General features: G+C 39.7%; 1 protein-coding gene across 2 annotated transcripts in view; it reads left to right on the top strand.

Moving 5' to 3' along the window:
• Window positions 1–16,731, top strand: part of cacng7a (calcium channel, voltage-dependent, gamma subunit 7a) — a 45,936-nt gene extending 29,205 nt beyond the window's left edge. For both annotated transcript variants that reach the window (XM_004569757.5, XM_004569758.5), the window contains exons 5-6: window positions 7,848–7,993; window positions 11,915–16,731. In XM_004569757.5, coding sequence (XP_004569814.1) covers window positions 7,848–7,993; window positions 11,915–12,436 — 668 coding nt within the window. In that variant the 3' untranslated portion in view covers window positions 12,437–16,731. The remainder of the gene's footprint in view (window positions 1–7,847; window positions 7,994–11,914) is intronic.
• Window positions 16,732–22,858: the final 6,127 nt, after the last annotated feature.

Here is a 22,858-nt window from a genome sequence, read left to right as displayed (position 1 = left end):
TTTCCTGATTTTCCAATTATTCTGCTGTTTTTTTCGGTCATTGCAGAGCTGCCTCGGAGACAAACATAAGCGCACAGCTGTCGTAAAATCTGTGGACGGAGGGTCTGCAGAGAGAAAGCACATTCTCTGGTTATACAAGAAACACAAAATCAAATGTTCTCATTGTATTGATGCCAAAAAATAAAAGTGAGCTCCATCAAATTAATGGAACATATGCACATCCTGAGGACATTTCAGCCGCCAGGCACTCTCAGGGGTTTATGATCAGGTGATTAAATCCAACTGTGAACTCTCATCAACTGCTTGCAGGTCAGTCTATCCTTGCCTCGCTTTAAATTGCAGGCTTTACAGTCCGTGATGGTGGAAGATTTAAAGCTCATCGCAGTGCTACAGATAAAAAGGCTTTAGCAAAAGCTTTGTAGTCTATTAGGGATTATAGTGGTTGAGGTTATAGTTTCTATAATAGCATTTTTAACTTATTGTCCTTAGAGTTAGATGGATTGTAGTTAGAAATCTCTTCTCTTTCTTGTTGTGCTGTAGCATAACAGTTGTGAACACCTAAGCCTTGAAGGTGTCAAACTCCTCTTTCACCTGTCTGCTTAGATAAGATGTTAAATAGCAACCAGGCAGCAGAAGAGAAGTGCACTTGTTAAAAGTCAACATTCCTAAAGGTTAATAAAAGAGACGGTTCGGTGGATGAAGATTCACTCTGCAGCTCTTCTAAGCGTTTCCCAGCTGACAGCTTGTCAGGCCATACCTTGTTCTTGCTGCTGGCTGAACAGTGAATGGGGCTTAATTCCAAATAATTGCTCTCCGCTGGAGGAGCTACAGGGCAGCAGTGATTTGAGGTCTTGCTGTGGGCTTTTGGTAAAAACTTTCAACATAAGTCAAGCCATCTGGAAAGTAGCTTTAGTACATTTTGACGTTTCAATCAGAAATTCAGTAATGAGAAGGTTGGTTTTATTCGGGATGACACATTTGGGGTCTGAGCCAAAACTCTCCCATTATCTCACTGCAGTAAGTGGACTGGACATCAACTTCCAGTCGAAGTCTATCCCAGTGGAAAGTTACTAGGTGTAACTGTTTTGTGTGGTTGATCACGCTTGGTGACCCGCATGGTGCTTTTAAAAAACGAGATTTACTTTATCTGTAACACTCACCCAAATTATATTATGTGGCTTAAAGCGTGCAGACAACCCTGACTAGATATATTTGGCCCGGAGGCATTTATCATGGGCTCATCTCCAGCAAAACATAGTTTTAAACAGCAGTGTGTCTCCAACATTTTTGAATGTATTTCAACATGACAGTGCCTTTTTATCATGCTGCCAAAGAAGAGGTTTTCCCTATTTTTGTGCAGAGGAACCTGCACAAAGACCCGACTTCAAGCTCATCTTCCTTTGGGATGTTAACTGCGAGCCAGGTCCCTTTACCTCTTGTCAGTACTGGAGCTCACTAATGTCTCTTTCAACTAAAGTGGAGCAAATCCTTGCAGCCAACCAAAGAGAAATTGTCATAGTGACAACTTAATGTCCACAGCTTTGGAGAGACTGGTTCACCAATGGAAATGGATTCAGTGGTAGTTGTTTACATATCTTTCTAAGGTGGTAACATACTTTATACCCAGAGACTGTATTGTGCTGCAGCAGCATCAATGAAAATGGGTTATGAAAGAGATTTGTCTTTGGACTCTTTGACCATGTTTTATTTTACTGGCTCAACAGCACCTAAAAACCCAATTCAGCAATAATAGGTAATAATCCCTCTTTGTTGACTCAGGTTTGTTGCTTCAGTCTCTGTGCACAGAAACGCACATTAAATGTGTTGTTTCACTTCTTTAAAAAAAACCAAAAGGAGCGACTGCCTGCTTCAGTCAGACGTTATCAGAGGCGATAGCAGGCAAAAGTCAAGACAGATACTGCAAAATAGCCAAGAGAGCATCTGTCAGAAAACTGTGAAATAAAAGGAGCATATGCACTCGGTGCACTCTCAGTGCTGCTGTTTATGTCTAATGTGACAGCTGCACATTAGAGCCCTGCAAATGTAAAATTGGTACATTAAACATCTGTGCATTCAGTTCAGATGCTGTCCCGCAGCCGGATAAGGGAGTTTTGGAAAGCACACTAGTGTTTGTTCCAGCAGACTTGTAAATTCCTGTGACTGACACATTTTCCTTTGTGATTTTAGTTTTCCTTTACCAGTTAATCTATATCTCACTTAGAGCATCTTGTAAAAGACTGAGTGAGAATGTGACATTGATTTTAAATTTGCTGTAAACTCGTAAAATACTGCAGACCAAGTTATTTGCTTGTATGGTGACCTAAAGAGTAATGACAGTAAAAATAAAACCACCTTTGTTAGACTAAAATCTCACTTTAACATGCACATGCAAGTACAGCTATGAATATCTGTAAATGATTTACACTGATCAGTGGTCAGTATTCCTAATGTGTTAAAACAAACCACTGAGAAAACAGGTAGGAGTAAAAATTCAATCTATTAAAAACAAATGTGGATCAACAGTATGAAAAACAGAACTGCTTTGTACGAGGGTCCAGCAGGATTTTGTTTTAATGAGCTTAGTGTCTCAGTTGTGCTTTAAGAGTCAGTGCAGCCAACAAGGTGACATCACATCACCTCCTCATGTCGCTGCAGGAAGGCCGGGTGACGTTTTTGCTCAGTTTCCTCGGATGGTCCATTAGTTGCTGAGATTTCGTTTTGCTTGAAGTCACTCTCTCTCTTACTATGAGCCGATAAGATGACATCACCTTCCTGTTTCTCTTTCCTTTTTTATTATTTCGTGCATGAGGGAGCTTTACCTCGCAGATGCCAGCTTAGCATGGTGGAGTGCTGACTGGACACATGATGTCATAGGAATGTCGCCAAGCCAAGGAGAAACACATTTATGCATCGACACGAGTCAAACACACAAATCTGTGCATGAAACACATATTACCAAACACGAAATATGTGTACGCACACATGATAGAATTTGCATTAATACGCATTGTTTTTGCTGTTTTTTTATATATATATGTTTTCATTATTTTCCCTTTTATAAATATATATCATGTGTTATCACCCAGTGTGTCCGTGGGTGAGCACAGTGGACACCCAAGTCTGTGAATGTGATAACTTGGTGACATAGGATTTTAAAATTCACCCCATAGGTGCATTTACTAAAAACGTCTGATGAGTTCAAGTTCCCGTGACCTTGACCTTTATTTAGGTCAATAAAGGAGGGCATGCTTTAGGGTCGCCTTGTGATCGATGAGTGATGGCCAGATGAGTTTGTATATCTTTGGATTTTCAGCCCTTTTCATGTTTGTCGCTGATCACATCTTGTTTCTAAAAGCTAAGTGAAAATAAAGTAAATCTTCAAACAATAAGGCTTCATAAAATAATGGGTGTTGTGACACCTCTATTTTATATAAACTACACCTGCATGCATGTCGTCTGTCAACGCATCTCGTAACTACCTTCGGTCTTCTTCTATTCTAACTCGCTTTTCCACATCCTTCTCCCAGTATACCCAGTATCTGTCCTCTCCATGTGTCCAAGCTAATTAAACAACACCTCTCTTGCAGCTGATGAGTCCAACCAGAGTTGTCTTAATCCTTTCCGTCCTTGTCACTCCCAACTCAGGATCTGTAGCTGCCTCTAGTTCTGCGTCTATCTTTTCCTCAGCTGCACATTTCCAAGCCGTAACTGGTCTCATGACCATCTCGTCGATGCCACATTTCATTAAGACTGAAACTCTATAATTATGTGGTCTTTAAATGGGAATTTGAAGTCTACTAATGAAAAAAAGGTCTATTAAGAGCATCTGAAAGAGGATCAGTTTTTATATTTTTTATTCTGTTTTTTAGTTTTATGTTTGTTTGTTTGGAAAACAGACTCTCAGAATAAACCCTGACAGCCTCTTTTCACCTTTGCTGACGTTCTGTGGCTTAAAAAAAAGAAAAATCAACAACAATTGTTGGGCTTCTTTTGAGAAGTAGAAGATTTCTGTCCTGTTGTTCACGGCTGAAAGCGTTAGGTGAGAAATCGATGGCTGATGATTGCCAGTTTCACTTCTGAACAGCAAATTGACGACACTTAAGCTCACTTCTATTGTGCGCTGTTCTCTTGTTGTTTGCCATAAAAGAGCACGCTCCACATATCAGTGAGAATGACATCACGCGGTTGCAGAAAATCAGCATGTGTGTATTTGTCTTGTGAAAACTTGCCATCAGTCACAAAGCAGCCTGAGGTTATAACATGGTGACTGCGTACCAGCTGTTTCCTCTGTTTTCTCCTGTCTGTCCTTCCTCCAGTAATTTTCTCCCCTCTCTGCTGTTTCTCCACCTCCTCTCCAATGAATGTGTGTGTGCTCATTCATGTGTGTTCATGGGTCCTAGCACCACATGTCTGGGAGGCTTTTACTGAGATGTGCATTCTGTTCACAACACTGCCATCTGATGGCCAAATGAAGGAAATACAGTGTTCAGACTAATGTCCTTCGTTTTCCACTAATAGAGCGGTTTGACGTTGAACTTAAAAATATCACAATATAGATCAGTACTCACCAAAGTCTTGTTGCCTGTAAATACAGTATATGATAACAATTTTCTTTTTGATATGTACTGACTTTTCTGTAGGTGGGATGCTTTCAACACCCAGTCAGTCATTTTTTGTTTAGTCTGAATCATGCACCCTGTTGTCTTTTGTTGGATTTTTCTTGTCAACTTTTATCTTTTCTTGAAATTGAAAGGTCAATTACTATTTTGTATCCTAGATATTAGTCTGTTACACAAAGAAAAAGTATCTAGTGAACATGTATTTTCAGTCAGGAGTAGTGTGTGACCAGCACTGGTTGCATCTATTGCTTGATAAATATATCTGTGGCGGAGGTGTGGTCCCTGGCTCAGCTGCAGGGGAGGAGTGAGGCAGTGCCAAGGAGGCTGGAGGGACAGGTGTCGGGGATTTCACTAACGAGGCTTCTCCCTTTACATAGTGAAGCTGGAGAGCTGGAGGAAGTTGTGTGTGTGAGACCAGCTGAAAAGCTAAAGTGGGTGTTGAACCTGTCATGTATTTTTCAAGCATTTTTATGCGATTTGCAATAAACACTCCTCAAATTGTTGCAGTCTGTTGGGTCAATCGCTACAATGTCCCTAAATAATATTGTCTTCACTGTAAGCTGTCTCAATCATCAACATAGGGGAAAACAATGATAGGATAATTCATGACATCATGTTGTGCAGCTGTGTCCGACATGCATTTACATTTTTAAGGAGGAGCACAGCAGATCTGCTGAGCTACAGAGTCTCTGTGACATGTCAGTGTAGCAGCCTAAATATGGCTTAACACATTTTTGGAAGCTCCATGTAGGCTACGTTTATATATTTATTTATTTATTTCAGTGTTATGTAGCACAGTCAATGAGATGAATCCGCCGGTGACACTTTTAGAGAAAATGAGCTGTAAGGTGATTTTAAGTGGAAGCATCTGCATCATTTGCTGTGTTTGGAATGAGAGGGTTTCACTGTTGAAGGATTTTGCAGGTCAGTTGCTGTGGTTAGTCTGTCGACAGGGGAGGAACTGACGCACTCCTAATGAGGCTTCGCTTCTCCCATACGAAGTGTGTTTGTGGGATTGTGTTCTTGTTTATCTCTGTTTGCCACAGCACAGCTTGTTTCTCAGCCTATTTACAGTACAAGCAGGACACATTATCATTAGCTATTCCAGCTACAAAGTGCACACATGCACACAAATACACACACGCACAAACAAGAAGAAAGGCCCATTCAGATGGGATTAGTATTTCAGGGTAACCGGGGAATGCAGCATTAGCCTCGCCCCTCCTGATTTACTGGTTATTTGTAGTTTGGAGGTTTGTTAAACATTTATGAAGGATAGAGAACTAAATGTCATAAGCTGCTTGTTTCTTTCTTTTTGCTCTTGTATTTAACATGAAACTGTTTTGACTCAAAAATGATACACTTTGCACATTTAGATGAGTATATAGTGGTATCTTATAGTATATTATACCCTGTCCAAAACATTGGTATGTACAGTTGTTTGTCTTACTGTGTTTACAGTGACAGTCCATTATTTTAATTGTCAGAATAAACTCATCTTAACCTCTTGGCTACACTAATTTCCAGGAGCCCTAAAAGGTGACAGTAAAGGTCACAGAGGAGCTGTTATCATTTTTGAGTCATTGTGGTCACGTTTTATTACAAAAAACAGAAGTATGTGTTTTAGATATGTTATTTAATCCATTTATACTTTTAATTCCTAACTATTCTCCACAGTGGAGATGAGCTAATGAATCCACTGTAGGACCATGACTGCTTCAAAAACTGTGTGTAAAATGAACTAATACTAGAATGCAATGATTTGCAAATACATTGAACCCCATATTTAATTGAAAAGAGAAACTTAAAATGTATAAACAATCCTATGGCATCTACACATGTTGAGTACATCACACCCTGTGTCTCAAACAGAGGCTATCTAAGCTTTAACCTCCTAGGACCTGGCGTCCACATATGTGGACATCACATTTTGGGTTATTTAGACCAAAATACTCAATTTTGCTCTACAAGGGCCTGATATCCACTTACGAGGACATTATACTGCTACTGTTCTATCAAAATTTTAAACGAATATCCTCATATGTGGCTCTGACTTTTCATAAAAAGAAAAATAAGGTAAAAAAAATCTGGTAATTCTTTATTTTTACATTCATGCCCAAATATCAAAGAGAAATTAAAACTGCATGCTGTGGAAGAGTTCGGGTCCTAGGAGGTTAAAGACTAACAGTAGATAGTGTCATGGCACTGGCTCTGTAAATTCTGGTTTCAGTTATAATTCTTTGATGTCGTATGCTTCATGGTTCTGTGTCCTTGCCTCCCCTGTGTCCACATTTCATATGTAGTCTGTCATGTCTTGTTTCCTGTTTTCTTTTCACAGTCTCACATCCTGTGTTTCACAACTGTATTCAGTTTTGCTTCCTCCCTGTCTCATTTTGTCTGATTACTTCCAGCTGTGTTTCCCTCCTGTTTCCCATCCCCTCGTTATCCTCTGTGTATTTAGTCCTCTGTCTTCCTCTGCCAGTTGTTGCGTTGTCCCACATTGCTGTGCGTCCTTCTTGTGGTCCTTGGGCTCCCTGGTGTTCATAGTTAGCTTCTAGTTTGTCTGTTTATTGTTTCCTAGCTTCCACGTCCTTTGGTTCCAGTTTAGATTACGTTTTCTTAGTTTGTATTTTTTTTGAGTTTCGAGTCCTGCTTATTTACAACTATCTACAGCTAGGTGTTCCGTGTGATCTTAAAGGTGTTTGGGTCAAGTTTTCCTGTTCCGTACTCTGCTGTTTGTTTATGAAAGCAGATATGAGCTATATATTAGAAAACCAAATAAAACCTTAACGCTGTCAAATAATAATCCATGTTTTTGAGATTAAGTTTTTGAAAAATAAAACATCTTCTGTGTTTCCTAAAGGGTCTGCACAGTACCAGCATCTAACTGCAGCCTACTCAAATGTGATGACAAGCAGACTGCAAACAAAAACCAGAAAGCTTTTTGTAACTTAAATCATGTCCCTTTCATTCGACTTCTGCATATTCATGTGCAGATATGTGTTTATAGAGGTTACCAGCCTGCAGGAATACCCTGTTCCCAAGGGAGTTCCAGTGCCTGCTCTGGGGAAAGCAGATGGCTCAGAATAACATCCAACACTTGACTCATCTTCTGATGTTATATTTTACTTATGCAAGGAGACGTGGATACGCTATATTATCATACAGCGGGACCATCTATCTTTCTCACTGTGTGATTACCATATGTGTGTATTTGTGCTCTTGCAGGTCTTAGTCTGGTGGTGGGTCTGGTTTTGTACATCTCCAGTATTAACGATGAGGTGATGAACCGACCTCGAGAGCCTGAGCAGTTCTTCCACTATCACTACGGCTGGTCCTTTGCCTTTGCCGCCTCCTCCTTCCTCCTCAAAGAGGTGATTGAAGCACGCTAATACGCACCACCACACGCATTCTCAAAGAGTTAATCAAGCACGAACACGCACAGCTGCTGCACACAGACAAACACGTGAGTGATCGCATGCTGAACGGAAAACTCACACACTGCAGATGTGCTCGGGCACAGTGAGAAGTTCCCAGTGACACAAAAATGTGCTGCTGCTCAACATTTATAAGCCTTAATGTTCATGCAGAGATTGTTTGGAATCTTGCTTGGATGTCGACCATGCTGTCTAAACATGTGCACACACAGTCGCACACACACATGCATGCACGCTTGCTGAAAATGCAGACTTATTCAGCTAAACACACACAGATTTAAAAAGTGCCTGCGTAGGAGCCCGTCATCTTGCCCGCATCAATATTCATAAATGTTAATAGCTTGAATACTTGAGGGCAGCAGCTCTGTCGCAGCACAGCTTCATATGCATCCAAATATTCCTCACTGGGAGAAAGAGGGTGCTCCACTCCTCCTTCATCCTTCATTCCTTCCATTTCATCTCTGTCCCTTTTGTCTTTCTCCTTTCCCTTTTCCTGCTGTCTCTTCTCTGCCTAACTCAAGTCTTTTCTCTCTTTATATGTCCTCTACTTTTATCTTGTCTCTTTCTCTCTCCTTTTATCTTCAGTTATTTAATCCTCTGTTGTCCCCTCCTTCTTCTTCTTATCTCCTCTGCTGTCCTCTTGCATGGTGTGGCTTAACTTCATCTTTTGCTCTCTTCTTTGCTCTCTTCTCTCTTACTTCATATTTCTTCCCTTCCCACTTCTTTTTTTCACCATCGTTTCTTTGATCTTAGTCCTCCCTCTTCAGTTATCTTTCAGTCTATAATCCTGTTTTCTTCTCCTCCAGTCTTCGCTTAAATCTTTGACTCATGTTTTCTTGCTTAGCTTTTGCTTTGATTCTCCTGTTAATTTTTTTTTAATTCACGTCCCATCTTTATTTTTGTCCTCCATTTCCTCTAAATTTTTCTTATTCATTCCAATTTTTATCCTTTCTTCTATCCTCCCATCTTGTTTCCCATCTTTCGTGCCCATAAAGTGGCTGTCATCTGTCTTTATCGCGTCTTCACCTGCTGTAATCACATGCTCCTCCTAATCTTCTATTAGTCTTGCCCCTCTTTTCCTATTTAATCCTCTTTTCGCTCATTTACCTGTCGTCTTTCCATTCCTTTGACATGGGTTTATCCGTCTTAGCATCTTTACTCATGCATGTGTCACTCAGGCATCCTCTTCTTTTTTTTTTTTTTTCTTTTTTTTTCTTTTCTAATCATCCGTTCACTCGCTTCCCCCTTTTTTTTTCTTTTTTTTTTTTACATGTTTTATCACTTCATTCCTTCATCTTACTTCCTCTCCTTTTATTTATTTTCTTTAACTCTGCCCTCTTTCCATACCTTATCTTCTCTTTTCTTCCCCAGTCTTCTTCTAACCTGCGCTGGAATAGCAAAGAACATTTAACTACACAATTTTTCTGTCACACACACACACACACACACACACACACACACACACGTTCATCAGCATTCAGGTTTCAGGGTTGTTGTAGCGATGATGTTGTGGATGAATAGTGAATGAGCTGTGAATGCTCAGCGGATGCCCGGGTGAAAACATGAATACATTTTTGATAATGGCTCATTCCGCTGAGGAGCACTGAGCCTTTTTGTCAACTCTCTGCAAAATTAGTACGGATTTATTTCATCCCCCCACCCTCCTCCTTATGGTGTGTTGCACTTTAGGGAGGATGATGCTGATTCTTGTGTTTAGTAAATCTTTAAGCGTATGGGAATTTTCTGGGAACTCTGCATTGTTCTCTTTGGCTCCCTTAGGCAATGCAGATGTTGTCGTGTCATGGATGGAGAGAGAGAGGAGCCTGTTCCGGCTTCATCTAATTTATGGGTTTTTTTGGCAGACATTGTCAATGCATCAGCGTCACTTGCATTGCTGTCTATCCTAAACTATATTACTAGAGCTGTTTTGAATATGGCCAGTTAGATCTGAAATTCTATAGCCAGTAGGTATGTTTTGGATTATACATGTGATTTCAATCATTTAACATTTTTTTAGAAGTTAACTACTTCCACTATAAGAAAGATAGCAATAATATATATGCAATATTTCCAAAAGTATTTGCTCGTCTGCCTTCACCTGCATGTGAACTTGAGTGACATCCCATTCTTAATCTATAGATTCTATAGCTACAAAGGATGTGATGTCGACACACCCTTTGCAGCTATAACAGCTTCAAATCCTTTGGGGATTTTAGAAAGTTCTTTCAGAAGTGCCTTTGTGAGCTCAGACACTGATGTTGGAGATAAAGGTCTGGCTTGGTCTCTGCTCTAATTCATCCCAAAGGTGTTTTGTTGGGTTGAGGTCAGGACTCTGTGCAAGGCTCTCGATGTGAGATACTCATCATGTTGGTGTTATTCCTGGATCTACAAAACCTTGATTGATCTGTTTCTTTAAAGATTTTTCATGAAAGGACATCGGCAAGTTATTGTCCAAGTTGCAAAGCTATGACATCATAATTATGTGATTTGTCAGATGCAATGTTGATCCTAGAAAAACATCAACACAATGATATCAGATAGACCGTGCAAGCCAATCATGTTCTTCCACACCAAACTCAATCATCTATGTCTGCAAGGTCCTTCCTCTGTGCAGTGGCAGCACTGGTGCATGTTGGGACTGCATAATGATTACCGTTTCTTCCTTTTGAATGAAGGTTTATAGTCCCAAAGCATAGCTTCTATATCTTACTATAGATGATAGGGAAGAAGTCTACCTGCAACTAAACTTGAGCTGTGATTACAAATATTAGCCATAAGGAAAAGCTACTAAATTGTTCTTCTCCTTTAAGGTCATTGTTCCCATGGACCTCAAACTTGTTTCACAAACAAATATCAAATTCTTTCATCGCTGGTGGAGAGATGGGACTCAACCAAGAGGTCAATTAGTAGTTTTCAGTGCAAGACTCCATTGTGTCCAAGCTACAATTCACTCGCTGGGCCCACGTCCTCATTTGAGGTTTGACAGCATTTTAGTAGATAAAGGTAAATGGCTTGGACATGAATTGAGCTGCAGTTCAGGGAAGACCTAGAAGGGGACTGGCGGTGGCTCCCGGGCCTGGCAGATCCCCATGTACTAATGAGAAGCGAAGAAGTTAAAGAATTGAAAAGGGGACAGAGGGTGGGGCACGTAAATGAGAACAAACAGGGGGAACATATATAGATGAGAACCAGAAGGAGTGTGTTTGGAGGCATGGTTCTGCTCCTGAAATTCAGATACTTTATCTCCAAAAAGAAACATCAGGTCAGCACTGTGACCAGCACAATGGTGTTACTTTTCTCGACATTCATAGACTTGTCAAGTTGACGTTGTCCCCCTGATTCACTCAGGATCACACTCAAAGATGCACAAATGCAAGTGGTCATTACCAATACGTTTGATGTGTCACATGGCCCTCTTCCTATTGAAAAAAACAAAAGTTGTATCCAAGATGGCCGACTTCTAAATGGCCACCATGGTCACCACCCATCTTGAGGAGTTTGCCCCCTCACATATACTAATGTGCCACAAACAGGACTTTAATATCACCAGCCATTCCCATGTTATTACGGTGTATCCATATAAATGGCCCACCCCACAGTCCATCATTGCCACAATGATGGACTGTGGAGAAAATTACATTGCTTTTGTTTGGAAAAGCATGACAGACATGCTGTATCACTGCAGAGGACTGTGTTTAAAAAGCCAGATTAATAGAGCGAGATACATCATGCTTAACAACAAACCTAAAAAAAACGAAAGAAAAACTAATCAGACCAAATAATATTACCACTGGATGAATCTACAAAACAACAAACAGGATATCCTGTAACGTTGCAGTATTTTGTTTGTGTCTCCAGGGTGCAGGAGTGATGTCTGTCTACCTCTTCATGAAGCGTTACGCTGAGGAGGAGCTTTACCGGCCCCACCCTGCACTGTACCGCCCCCGCATGTCCGACTGCAGCGACTACAGCGGCCAGTACCTCCACCCAGACTCCTGGGCTCCACCACAGCGAGGCCGCAGTGCCTCCGATGTCTCCTCTGACATCTCCATCCAGCTCAACCAAACTCCACCCCAGCAGCCATTTCCCAAGGGGGGCAGCAGCTCCCAGGCAACACCCTCTTCCTCTGGACCGTCATCAGCTGCCAGCTACCAGCTCCAACCAGCTTCTTCCTCCTCCACCTCCTCCTCATATCCACATCCTCTTCACCCAGGTGCCACCTCCACCCTGTCCAGGGGTTCACATATCCACTCCCACCCTCAGCCACACCCTCACCCGAGTGGGCCTGCACCCCAGTCCCTGCCTATGGCGGCGCCACCCTCTGCCGTGCCTCCTCCACGCTACCACGCACACATGCGAATGAGCGCCTCGCCATGCTAGGCTACATATGGAGGGCGCAGGAGGGAAAAACACATCTGGGGTTGGGGATGAGGGTGGGGGGTTAGATTGGTTCTGTTACAGCGCTTATACACCACACGACAAAAACACACATGAACACAGATCCCGTACCCGCCAAATGTGTGGGAGGAAGGGTTGTAGCAAAGAAGTAGAAGAAGTGAGGTTTAAGGAGATCAAAAAAGAGGAGAGAAAAGAGGGGAGGAGGTGAAGAGAAGCAGGTGGGCGGAGGGATGACTCACTGCTGATGCTGAGCCCGAGATGAAGACAGACACTCAACAAAACTTTTAACACGCTGGGAGGGAACATGGGAGGGAGTGAGAGATACGATGATTAGTAGCAACAAGACGTTTGTGGGGTTTCTGACGGGTACATTCATCATCACGGCCATGATACACAGGCAACAGTGTCAAACAGCACAGGAAACAGGAAGCTGAATCACTTCCAAAATGCTGTCCATTCACAAAAACAAGATAAATGTTGAATTATGAATCATATGAAAACATTACTCAAATTTCTTGTAATTAATGTTTTCATATTTTTGTGAATGTGGTTGGGAAGGTCGATGCAGTATCTTGATTACTTTAGAAATAAATCTTGGTTTCATGGAAGTAACACCTTAGTAATGATTATTAAAAAAATATGTATATTATTATAATTATTGTTTACATTTTGGTATTTGTCCATAAGGGAAGCTACATGCAGTAGACTTTTGAGGGTGTTACATCTAACACAGCTCACAGTTTTCAGAGAATACATCTAAATTTGACTCCGGTCGTCTCAGTTAAAGGAGGACTTTGACCATTGAATGTTTGTTTGCACATTTTCACATTGTGTAAACCATATTTATTTTATATCTTTAAAATCTGGTTCACAAATAGGATGGACCATTTTTTAAGGCTATTTATTCTGATTTAAAACAAAATTATCTTGATTTTATTTAGTAATTTATTTCATTTTACAACAACAAAAAATAAGAGTTTTAATTAAATTTCAGAAAACATTTATCTTCATGGAAGAAAAGTTTAGAAAAAAAGTAAATAAAAGTACTTTTATTTCCCACAGATTCCCATATTAATCCAAAAGGCCAATGGAAAAATCCTTGGTGAAATTTCTAATCTCCAGTTTGAGCTATAAAACAAAAAGACATCCCTGCATTACCACATCATTTTACAGTGCAGATGTAAAGAAATAAATAAAATGTTTGACAGAAGTGTGCTGTAAAAAAGCCAGCAGACAAGCTCTAATAAGGCCTAGCTACTTTAACATATTAAAAAAATGTTATTAGTGTTTATTGAAAAAAAAAAACATTATTTAATGTTTCGTCTGCTTTCACATGGAATTTCCAGGTGTATTTAAATTTAACACCACCACATCCTTCAGTTCTTCCCAACCCTGTTCATGAAAAACCATCTTTATGATACAGAGTGCCCAGTGTATTAATAATCAGTATCACTTATCACTTTTGCCCTTGTACCATGACCTACAGGTACAACCAGAGGTAAACTGTGTATGAATAGAGATTTATACTTCTAATGTACAGATCTTCTTCTCCCTCTTCTGCGATCTTGCTGAAATAAATGTTCTCCCATATGTTTAAGATGTTTTAGCTATCAAATTTTCTAAGTTGTTTGTATTAGAAGTTGGAAGCTTTGAGAATGAATGTTTAACATTTTGAAGACTGAAGCAGAAGATGTAACTGAGACTTTTTAACTGAGCACAGTCAATGACCATCTGTGGGAGCTTCACAGGTTGAAGGTTTCCATGACCTGAGCGAATGGGGACTGTCTCTTTCAGCGGTGATCACCCATGGTACAATCAAACTGGATGCCTTGGAGTTTTAATGTTGACGCCATGAACTTAGAATTTATTGTCTTAGATGTATACTTAATACTACATGCAGATATGAGAAAATGTAAAACCAGGTGGAGATTGAATTTCATTTGAATCTATTCAATTCACTAAAAGAACTCCAATAGGACTGAACTTACCTTGCCTTTTTTACTTGGTTGGTTTATATGGAGTTATTAATAATTGATTATCTACCAGTTTTCTAAAATAAATATCCAAGGAAGATGGCTCTTTCCATTTGTAGTGATTTGTATTTGGCGCTTTGTTTCTGCTCTGTCTGACGTAGCCTGATGTAGCAACAGCAGCAGCAAACTCTCAGACCTTCCATCAGTGACAACAGATGTGTCATTAAGGCCCCGGTCACACAGGTCAGTGATGCCCTGGCAACCTCTGGTTACTACGGAAAATATCTAAATTCCCTAAAAAAGTTGGTAAATACTGAATGTTCCTGGTTGTCACTAGGTGAAATTGATTGCTAAGGAGGTGCTGCGCCAACAACTCCTTGTGATTGCATTGGTGGCTAGCAGATTGCCACAGTTGCCTGTAGTTTGCATGGCAGATACCAACTTGTCTGCAAACACTTGCCAACTGCTCTCTGAGCTGTAGTGGAATACATGGAATTTGAAGGGCAATACAAACCAGAAATGGAAAACGTTTGCCTTCAAGTAAAAGTTGTGCCTTCCCGCTGCAACTAATACTTTTATTTTGAAGGCCGTTGGTCTCTTGTTTCTGGTTTATGTCGCACTCTTCACAGTTTTAGTACCACTTAGTAGTACCACCACCATGTAGTTGGCACATGTTTGCAGACATTGGCATTTTTAATGCAAACTACAGATGACTGCAGCTTCCTGTTAGCAACTACAAGGAGGTTTTTAGTGCAACATTGTAACAACCACTCGTAACTGATTACAGAATATACATTTTCTGGTAAGAGAATGCACATGTTTCACTTGTAAGCGGTGGTTACTAGATGTTCAGTCTTTAAGCCTGTGTGATTGGGGCTTTAGTCAGATACTGCATGACAAGGACAAGCCTGGGTTTAGGTAGACTGAGAAAGCGTTTTGAATCCCGATAGCTTAAATTGTGTGAGCTCTGTGAGGTTTGACAATGAAATGATCTAACAGTGTTTAACTTTGGTGCACTTTGGTGACGGTGTTCTTACCTGAACTGACAGGTTCATAATTGAATCTCAATCTTCCTGGTTTGTTATAATGAAATAGTGTGTTTATATAAAGAACAGATGGAGGTCGAGGCTTTGATGAACATAAACTTGGATGGAGAGCAAACTAAAAATGGGTATGATTCCAGGTTTTCGTGCTTTAATATGTATTTAGCTTAGCACTTTAAAGTTTAAAAACACTTTCAATCTGCACATTTTAAATCCTCATAATATGAATCTTTTTTAAACAGCAAGATAGAAAATTTAAGGTCACCTATGTTTACAGTTTGTAGCATAACAGAAAAATGTTAGTCCTTCCAATATTACAGAGAGCAAGTTTGGGATTATTTGGAATGATTTGGATTGTTTGGGGTTATTTAGAGGTATATTGAAAAAAACTAACTGAATAAAGCTTCTGATTCTGAGTACCTATAAATATGTTACTATGAAACACATTTTCCAGTTTGCCTCCTATCCAAGTTCTCCTGTTGCACAGTGACCAGAAAGATTGCTTGTTTTTGTAGCATATTAACAATCATGCCTAGCATAGGGCATTGTTTGTAGCCATTTTTAGACCTACTGGGGAGAAATGTTACGCTTACAGCCTGTGATACTGTTAACGAAAAACATTGTAGCAAATTAATTGCAGTGTTAATAGCATATTTTATGAATATTTGCTATGTGAAAATGAAATAGAAAATTCTTTAGCAGCTGATTATGAGAGCTTCTGCTTTATGTTTTGAGATGTTTATTTTAAATGCCAAAGCTGAGCATCCTTGCTGTGTAGCGAGCACACACAAACACACACACACACACACTAACACAAACAGACACACACACACACAGAGATATATTTATGTAGCTGACCTCTGAGGGTTTTTTTCTTGATACAAATAAATCAGAACGGTGTTTTTGAGGACATCACATTAGAGATGTAGAGCTCTGATTCCGTGAACCACTTTTGAAAAGTTTACTTCTTTTATTCAGCGCAGACGTTTCCTCAGACTGTGATTTGGGTGTATATATGTTCTCACTGTATATTCTTTATGCCAGTTACCCTGGATATGTTTACATTATCAATGATAGGGGAAAAGTTTACATTAATGATTCATGATCAGACAATAATTGGCCATGTTATTACTAAAACATGTTGGTTCCAATAGAGACTTTTGTTTTCAATATTCCTGAAAATGTACTATTTGCAGGATTTTAATCTGCCAGCAGTGTTTTGTTTAAAAGTTTAAAACCAATAAAGCTTGCCTGGATCCAGCCTCCTTTGTGTTTAGTTGTTCATAATGTGCACTCATTTAAAAACTCTTGTGGGAATTTGAGCAGTAGTTTGGAGACAGTTTGTTTGTTAATTAAAATTGATCGAAAGATTGTTAAATAAATGGAAAAAATGGGGAAATAAAATGTTAAAACTGTTATAATTTTGTCAGTTGATAGTTTATATAAAGACACAATTTATTAAAGGGAACAAATTATGATTTTACTTATCTTGTGGTTGAAGTGGTAGGTGATCATAAATGTGACCAAATGAAGTCAGTGTTTACACTGTGAGTGGTAGATCTTACTTTACTCACTAGCAAATACAAATACATGGATCCTCTTTTCTGAAACCTGGAATGACCAGAATTTCAAAAACAGACTCAGTCACTGATTTCACATCATATTGAGTGAAACACTGAGTCCATAATTCCAACAGCAAAGTGGTCACATAGACCAGGGCAAATGGCCATTTTCCCTGAGGTGTTTTTGCAATCACAGGTATCGCCTCCTAGTGGCCATTAAAGAAAATACAGGTTTAAGGCACTTCTGCACTGTCATCACTTTTCACACCTGAAAGCTACAGGCATATTTTATACTGCCTATAGTGTAAATCGGGGTGGGCATTTCATATATTTCTGGCTCTGTATGATGTCATAAGAGAGAGGATAAAACGGTTATGGCAAGCACATGGCTCTGTGTATGAGACCAGAAGCTCCACCTGCACCCACCTCCTGCTTACGGTTTCTTTTTTCAAGTGACAAGCGAAGCCAATCACAAAAACTTAAATGGGGAGCTGAAAAAGCTTCTTTTAGACAGAGTGACTGAACCAGATTATAGTGAAGTATGAATCATACCAAAGTGGTCCGGAGTCAATGAATGAAAATACAGAAGTACAACAGGTCCATGTTTAAAAGGACTAAATGTGATGGTTTTAACATAATGCGTCATGGTGAATATCACTGCTGAACTAGTCAGTTATCTCAGTAATAAGTGATCTCCAGTCCTTAGCAATCCAACTGGGATTATTTTTAACATTTTCACCATTTTTCCACCTTTCACCACACATCCTGGGCTACTGAGGGCAAAGGATCGGCTTCAAATGTCACAGGAGAAAAAATCCAGATCAGGTTACACAGTGAGTGAAAAATTGATTAGTTCATAAGCATATTTGCATGTCTTGATATCAGCACTTATGTAACAATGGCAAGCCTGAAAATGAAATGCATTATGGCCCCTTATTAAAGCATGACTCACCTCTTGCATAACACATTTGCTTACTAAATCGTTTTGATGTTATATTTTTGTGGAATATTAAATGATATTAAATGATTATATTATATTTATTCCAGAATGCACCAAACCAGTATAATTTCTATATAAGAGCACACCATAGATAAATTACATAACTTTGCGCTGATGTTTCTGCTGTCAGTAACTAAGGAACACCAAACAGTTTTCAACCAGAAGGCTTCAGCGCTACCTGGATAACTTTTTTGAGGCATTGCAGGTAAAACTATTCCTGTTGTAGCATTGTTTAATGTTGTGTTTTATAACTTAACTATCATCTTTGCTTCAGAAGCATTTAGCATTATGTATGGCATAGCAAGTTGCAAATGTTCACAAAATGCAGTAGCATCACAATCACAGTAAAATTGTATTTCTCAGCATACCATGGTGAAATTTGCATGATGTACAAGCAAGTATGTAGTGCATTGCATGTGTACTGGGAATTGAGAAACTCATTCCCAGTTCTTGCCAGTTCAATTCCTTGGAATTGCTAGTCTGCCTCCCTTTGGTTCTGCTTGTACTTGCCGATTTTAGTCAGTGTGCTGGAGGGGACAATTAGTCCACAGCCTGGATATGGAGATTACTTTGATTTTTATTGCACAAAAGGATGAGAGTGCGATAGGAAAGTGCAAACTGCATCCAGCAGCTGCATTATGCTGCTAACACAACTTAAGCTCTTTGCTAACATCTGCACAGGCAGCATGCTAACGCTAAACTAGCAAAGAACCGAGAGTGATGAGCTGAGTGTATTTCAACCCCAGCCCAGCAGCCAGACCCTGAACTTCAACTGGTGTGATGAACAGCAGCCTATATATTATACTGTTAAATAGTAAATATGAGACAACGTGTTTCAAGTCAGTTTAGGGAGAAAGATGGAAGTAATGCAACAAGTAGTGTAACAAATTTGTGTTTGTTACACTACTTTGCATTCTGGCATGGGGCAGGGTGCCATAGACACTACAGACTATAAACTAGCAATAAAACAAATGTAAGTTCTCTAAATTCTCAGTAGTCAAGAACTCAGTCCCTTCCTGTATTTACTTCTGTTGCTCCTGTCTTCAACACAACTGCAGACTAAACATATTCATGCAGTTTGTAATGATGCACTTTAGGATGCTTGGAGTTCACTTGGATGCTTTTCTGTGTGGAAAGAACTGAAACTACTGCAAAGTGTAACCGCTTCCCAGTGCTCCCCGTGTGGCTGAAGAACAGCTCGCTTTTCAGTGAAACTTCTCTGTATTAACATACTTGCCACCCTTCTACAACTCCTTTGAGTACTCACCTCACAAATTATTCTATGGGGTGTTTCTGTGTACTCTGCTGGCATTACCAACCTCAGCATCTCTCCCAATTACCTGTTCAGTCTCCTGAAAGTCTTCCTCGCTGGCATCTCTGCATGTGCATGCTCACTGTATTCCAATAAATCAGTTAAACTATGATTTTGTCTGTTTTGGGTTTTACTTCAGAGCCCACTTTGCTTTATTTTCAATTCAATTTCTGACTGTTGGGTTCGAGTTTATTTCATCTACCTTGTGTTATTTATTGTGGGTCCTCATGAACACCTCCACTGCCATTCCTGACACATCCATCAATTTCCTTAAACCGCTTATCCAATTCAGGGTCTGTTTCTGCTGTCATGAGACAAGAGATAAGGTACGCTGTGGACAGGTTTCCAGCACATCATGAGGCTAACACAGAGACACACAGACAGACAGCCATTGATTTTCACCTTTACGCCCACAGTATGAATCACTACCTAACATGCTAACCTAACGTACATATAATGTGAACTGTGTTCATTTAGTCCATTCCATTGGGTGCTTTACAAAAAGGTGCTGCAGTTGTCTTCCTATTGCAACATACCTCAATCTTCTAAGCCTCATCATCCTTCTCATTGTGGTCAGATGAGCCTCCTTGTTAACAACATGTTATTAAACACATTAATCAAGCTATATTAAATAACTTGTCTGAATTGTGTCAGACCAGCTGCCCATAAAATGCCTGAAACTTCCTCTCTCTGATCAGAAGAGTGTGTTCCTGCTGCTCTAATGAAAAGTGCAGCTGTGAGCTCAGTGATGCAGACACCATTACATCATTCTCACTTCCAAGCAACGACAAGTTTGAAAGGAACTTGCAAACTTTATAATTAGTGTCTGTCCAGTTATCAGGAATCCCAAAGGGACAAGAACGTTGTCCAAAGTCAAATGGTCCATAACTGGGCTGGAATTTCAGCTATGTATTTTTATACTTTTATACCTTTTAAGACCTCCTTTGTTCTTCAGGCTAATTACCTTTGTCTCAGGAACATTTCAGCTTGAAAAAAACAAAACAAAACTGGGTGACATCTATCAAAATGCCTGAGCGACATCTATCAAAATCTATTGTTGCATTCACTAAAGAAAAAATTTCCAAACTATTTTCGGCAGAGGAAAAGAGGACTAACTGACTAAAATCGTCACATTTATAAGCATCATCTTTAGTACTATGTTTTTGCATGCCAATGTTGATGACCCTGTCTGCCTCAGCAGTTTATATTAGAATAAGGAAAATGCTCTAAACCAGGTATTTCAAACTCATTTTACATAATGAGCCACAGACAGACCACTTTGATATTAAGTGTGCTTGGCCTGTGCTACTCCCTTTCCTATGGGTGTAAAGTTTAACTACGCAATTAATCCCCCAGATATCTTAATATATGAAAATGTGCTATTTTTGTAACCTCTGTGGAAAAAATGCATTATTTATGCATTTGTGCCCCATCTACTTTTTCTATAGTGGCTGGTGAAAGACAGAAACATTTCCATTATTTGTTTATCTCTTACTTAATTACTTTGGAGCGGTATGAATGCCCCAGTGGACGTCTTGAACAGTCAAAAAAGCTATGAAACTTCTGAACGATAGTTAGATGTCCAATGTTTGTTGTGCCGATTCTGGTCCCTGGGCCTTAGGTTGGCATCCCTGGTCTAAACAGTAACCTTCAAGTGTTTTTGATTCAGCGCATATTTACTGAAATGAAACGAAACATTTTTTGATCTGATAATAGCACTAGATGAATGTTTAAGAAACTACATTAAATGGAATACGTTATGGGACATGAATGTATGTAGGAAGCTCTCATGTTTAACATTACCTGCCTTAGTGGTGATGTGAGGAGTAGTTACTGTGTTTTTCTACATCTCCTTTAAGGGACTCGGACCATGGCTGTAGCCATCAGGTTGATTTCATCATAGAAGATCATATAGTTCAAACTGTCCTAAACTGGTGCACTGACTGACCAACACACTTCAACAATATTCATACAATACCTGAAATACCAATAACTAAAGCAAAACATCCCTTTACTGCAAAATCTCACATACCTGAGTCAGGGCTTTTTCCCAGGTCTTGACAGTGTTATGAGTCTCTTCTTTTTTTGTGTAATCTCCTGCTGCCCGCTGTGTGACTGGACTGTGAATGCTAGTGGAAGTTTGGGCTTTTACTGTCACTACAGAGAGGGACTGCAGTTCATTTCTAAATGTTTGTCTCTCTGGCCTGAACATTGATTTCCTCTCTGTCTGTCTTTATTGCCTTGGATCCTCTCTTTTGAATACTTCCAACACACACACACACACACACACACACACACTCTCTCTCTCTCTCTCTCTCTCTCTCTCTCTCCCGATCGACTATCCTCTCCCCCCTGCGGTCTTCTGATCCATATTGACTATCCATCTTAGTTTAGCTCCCTCTGTGTTCCTTATGAAACCTGTAAAGGTTGTCCCATTCTGTCCGTTCTCCTTTCCACAGTCATTTTTCACCTCATTCTTCTTTCTTTCTTTTTTCTTCTGTCTTACATGGCTGTAGGGCAACACAACTTTCATAATCATCAATCATCAGAATCTGAGTCCTCTAATGTTTAGAACATGCAGATTCTGGTCTGATCCAATAACTGTATTTGTACTCAATTCTTTTCCTACATGATGACAGTATGATGATCCTAATGTAAAGAAGAAAAATAACTGGAATCATTTACAGATTTCATCTTGGCTTCCTTCATGGATCCTGTGAGAAACTCCTGAAAATTCCAAACTCATTTTGATGAAAGTGGGTTTGGACTGTGCATCATATTTAAAAGAAGGTCATAGCCACCATAACATCATTCACTGGTTTGTGAGGTGTCACTATGAAGCCTCGAATTTGCAGTGTTGTCAGTGAATTTCAACAGTGTTGGTTAACAAAGTGTAGCAATCAGCTGTACGGCTGCATCATGTCAGTAACATAGCCAGAGTTGTGACAATCTAACCCAGAACAGTATAAAATGTCTTTATTTTGTGTTTTCTCTTTTTTAAGCCAGAATTTTAGCACCTTTCCTGTACTCACTCAGCGATCATCAACCCCCTGCAGACATGCTTAAAATTTTAGGTCATTCCTAAAGATTTAGGAGTTCCACCCTGCTGTGTTTACAGCATATCTTGATTGTGAAGATCACTTAAATAAAAGTTTTAGCCATCTCATCATCATTCATTCTCATTTGGGAGTGGCACAAATAAGTAACCACAGGCTGGTATTCGAAAAAGTGTTTGGTTTCCTTGTTGTTTTGTCGACTATTGGGGGCAGAAAAGTTTATATATTGCAATATGAGACATTTTTAAAAAAGATTAACATGGTAATGCAGCAGTTGGCACTGTTTCCTCCCGGCAAGTAGATACTGGGTCTAAACTTCCTAACTGGCCACAGGCGTAGATAGGAGTGTGGTTGCCAGGTTCTGTGATGTGTGGCATTCAGTGTTTACACCATATCTTGACCTGGAACAGGTTCCACACTCCTCTGCAACCTTAAATAAGGAAAACTGTAAAGAATGA

Source organism: Maylandia zebra, linkage group LG22, assembly GCF_041146795.1.
Source record: "Maylandia zebra isolate NMK-2024a linkage group LG22, Mzebra_GT3a, whole genome shotgun sequence".
Classification (NCBI taxonomy): Eukaryota; Metazoa; Chordata; class Actinopteri; order Cichliformes; family Cichlidae; genus Maylandia; species Maylandia zebra.
The sequence above is the reverse complement of the archived record's forward strand: the minus strand, read 5'-3'. Positions and strand labels throughout refer to the sequence as shown.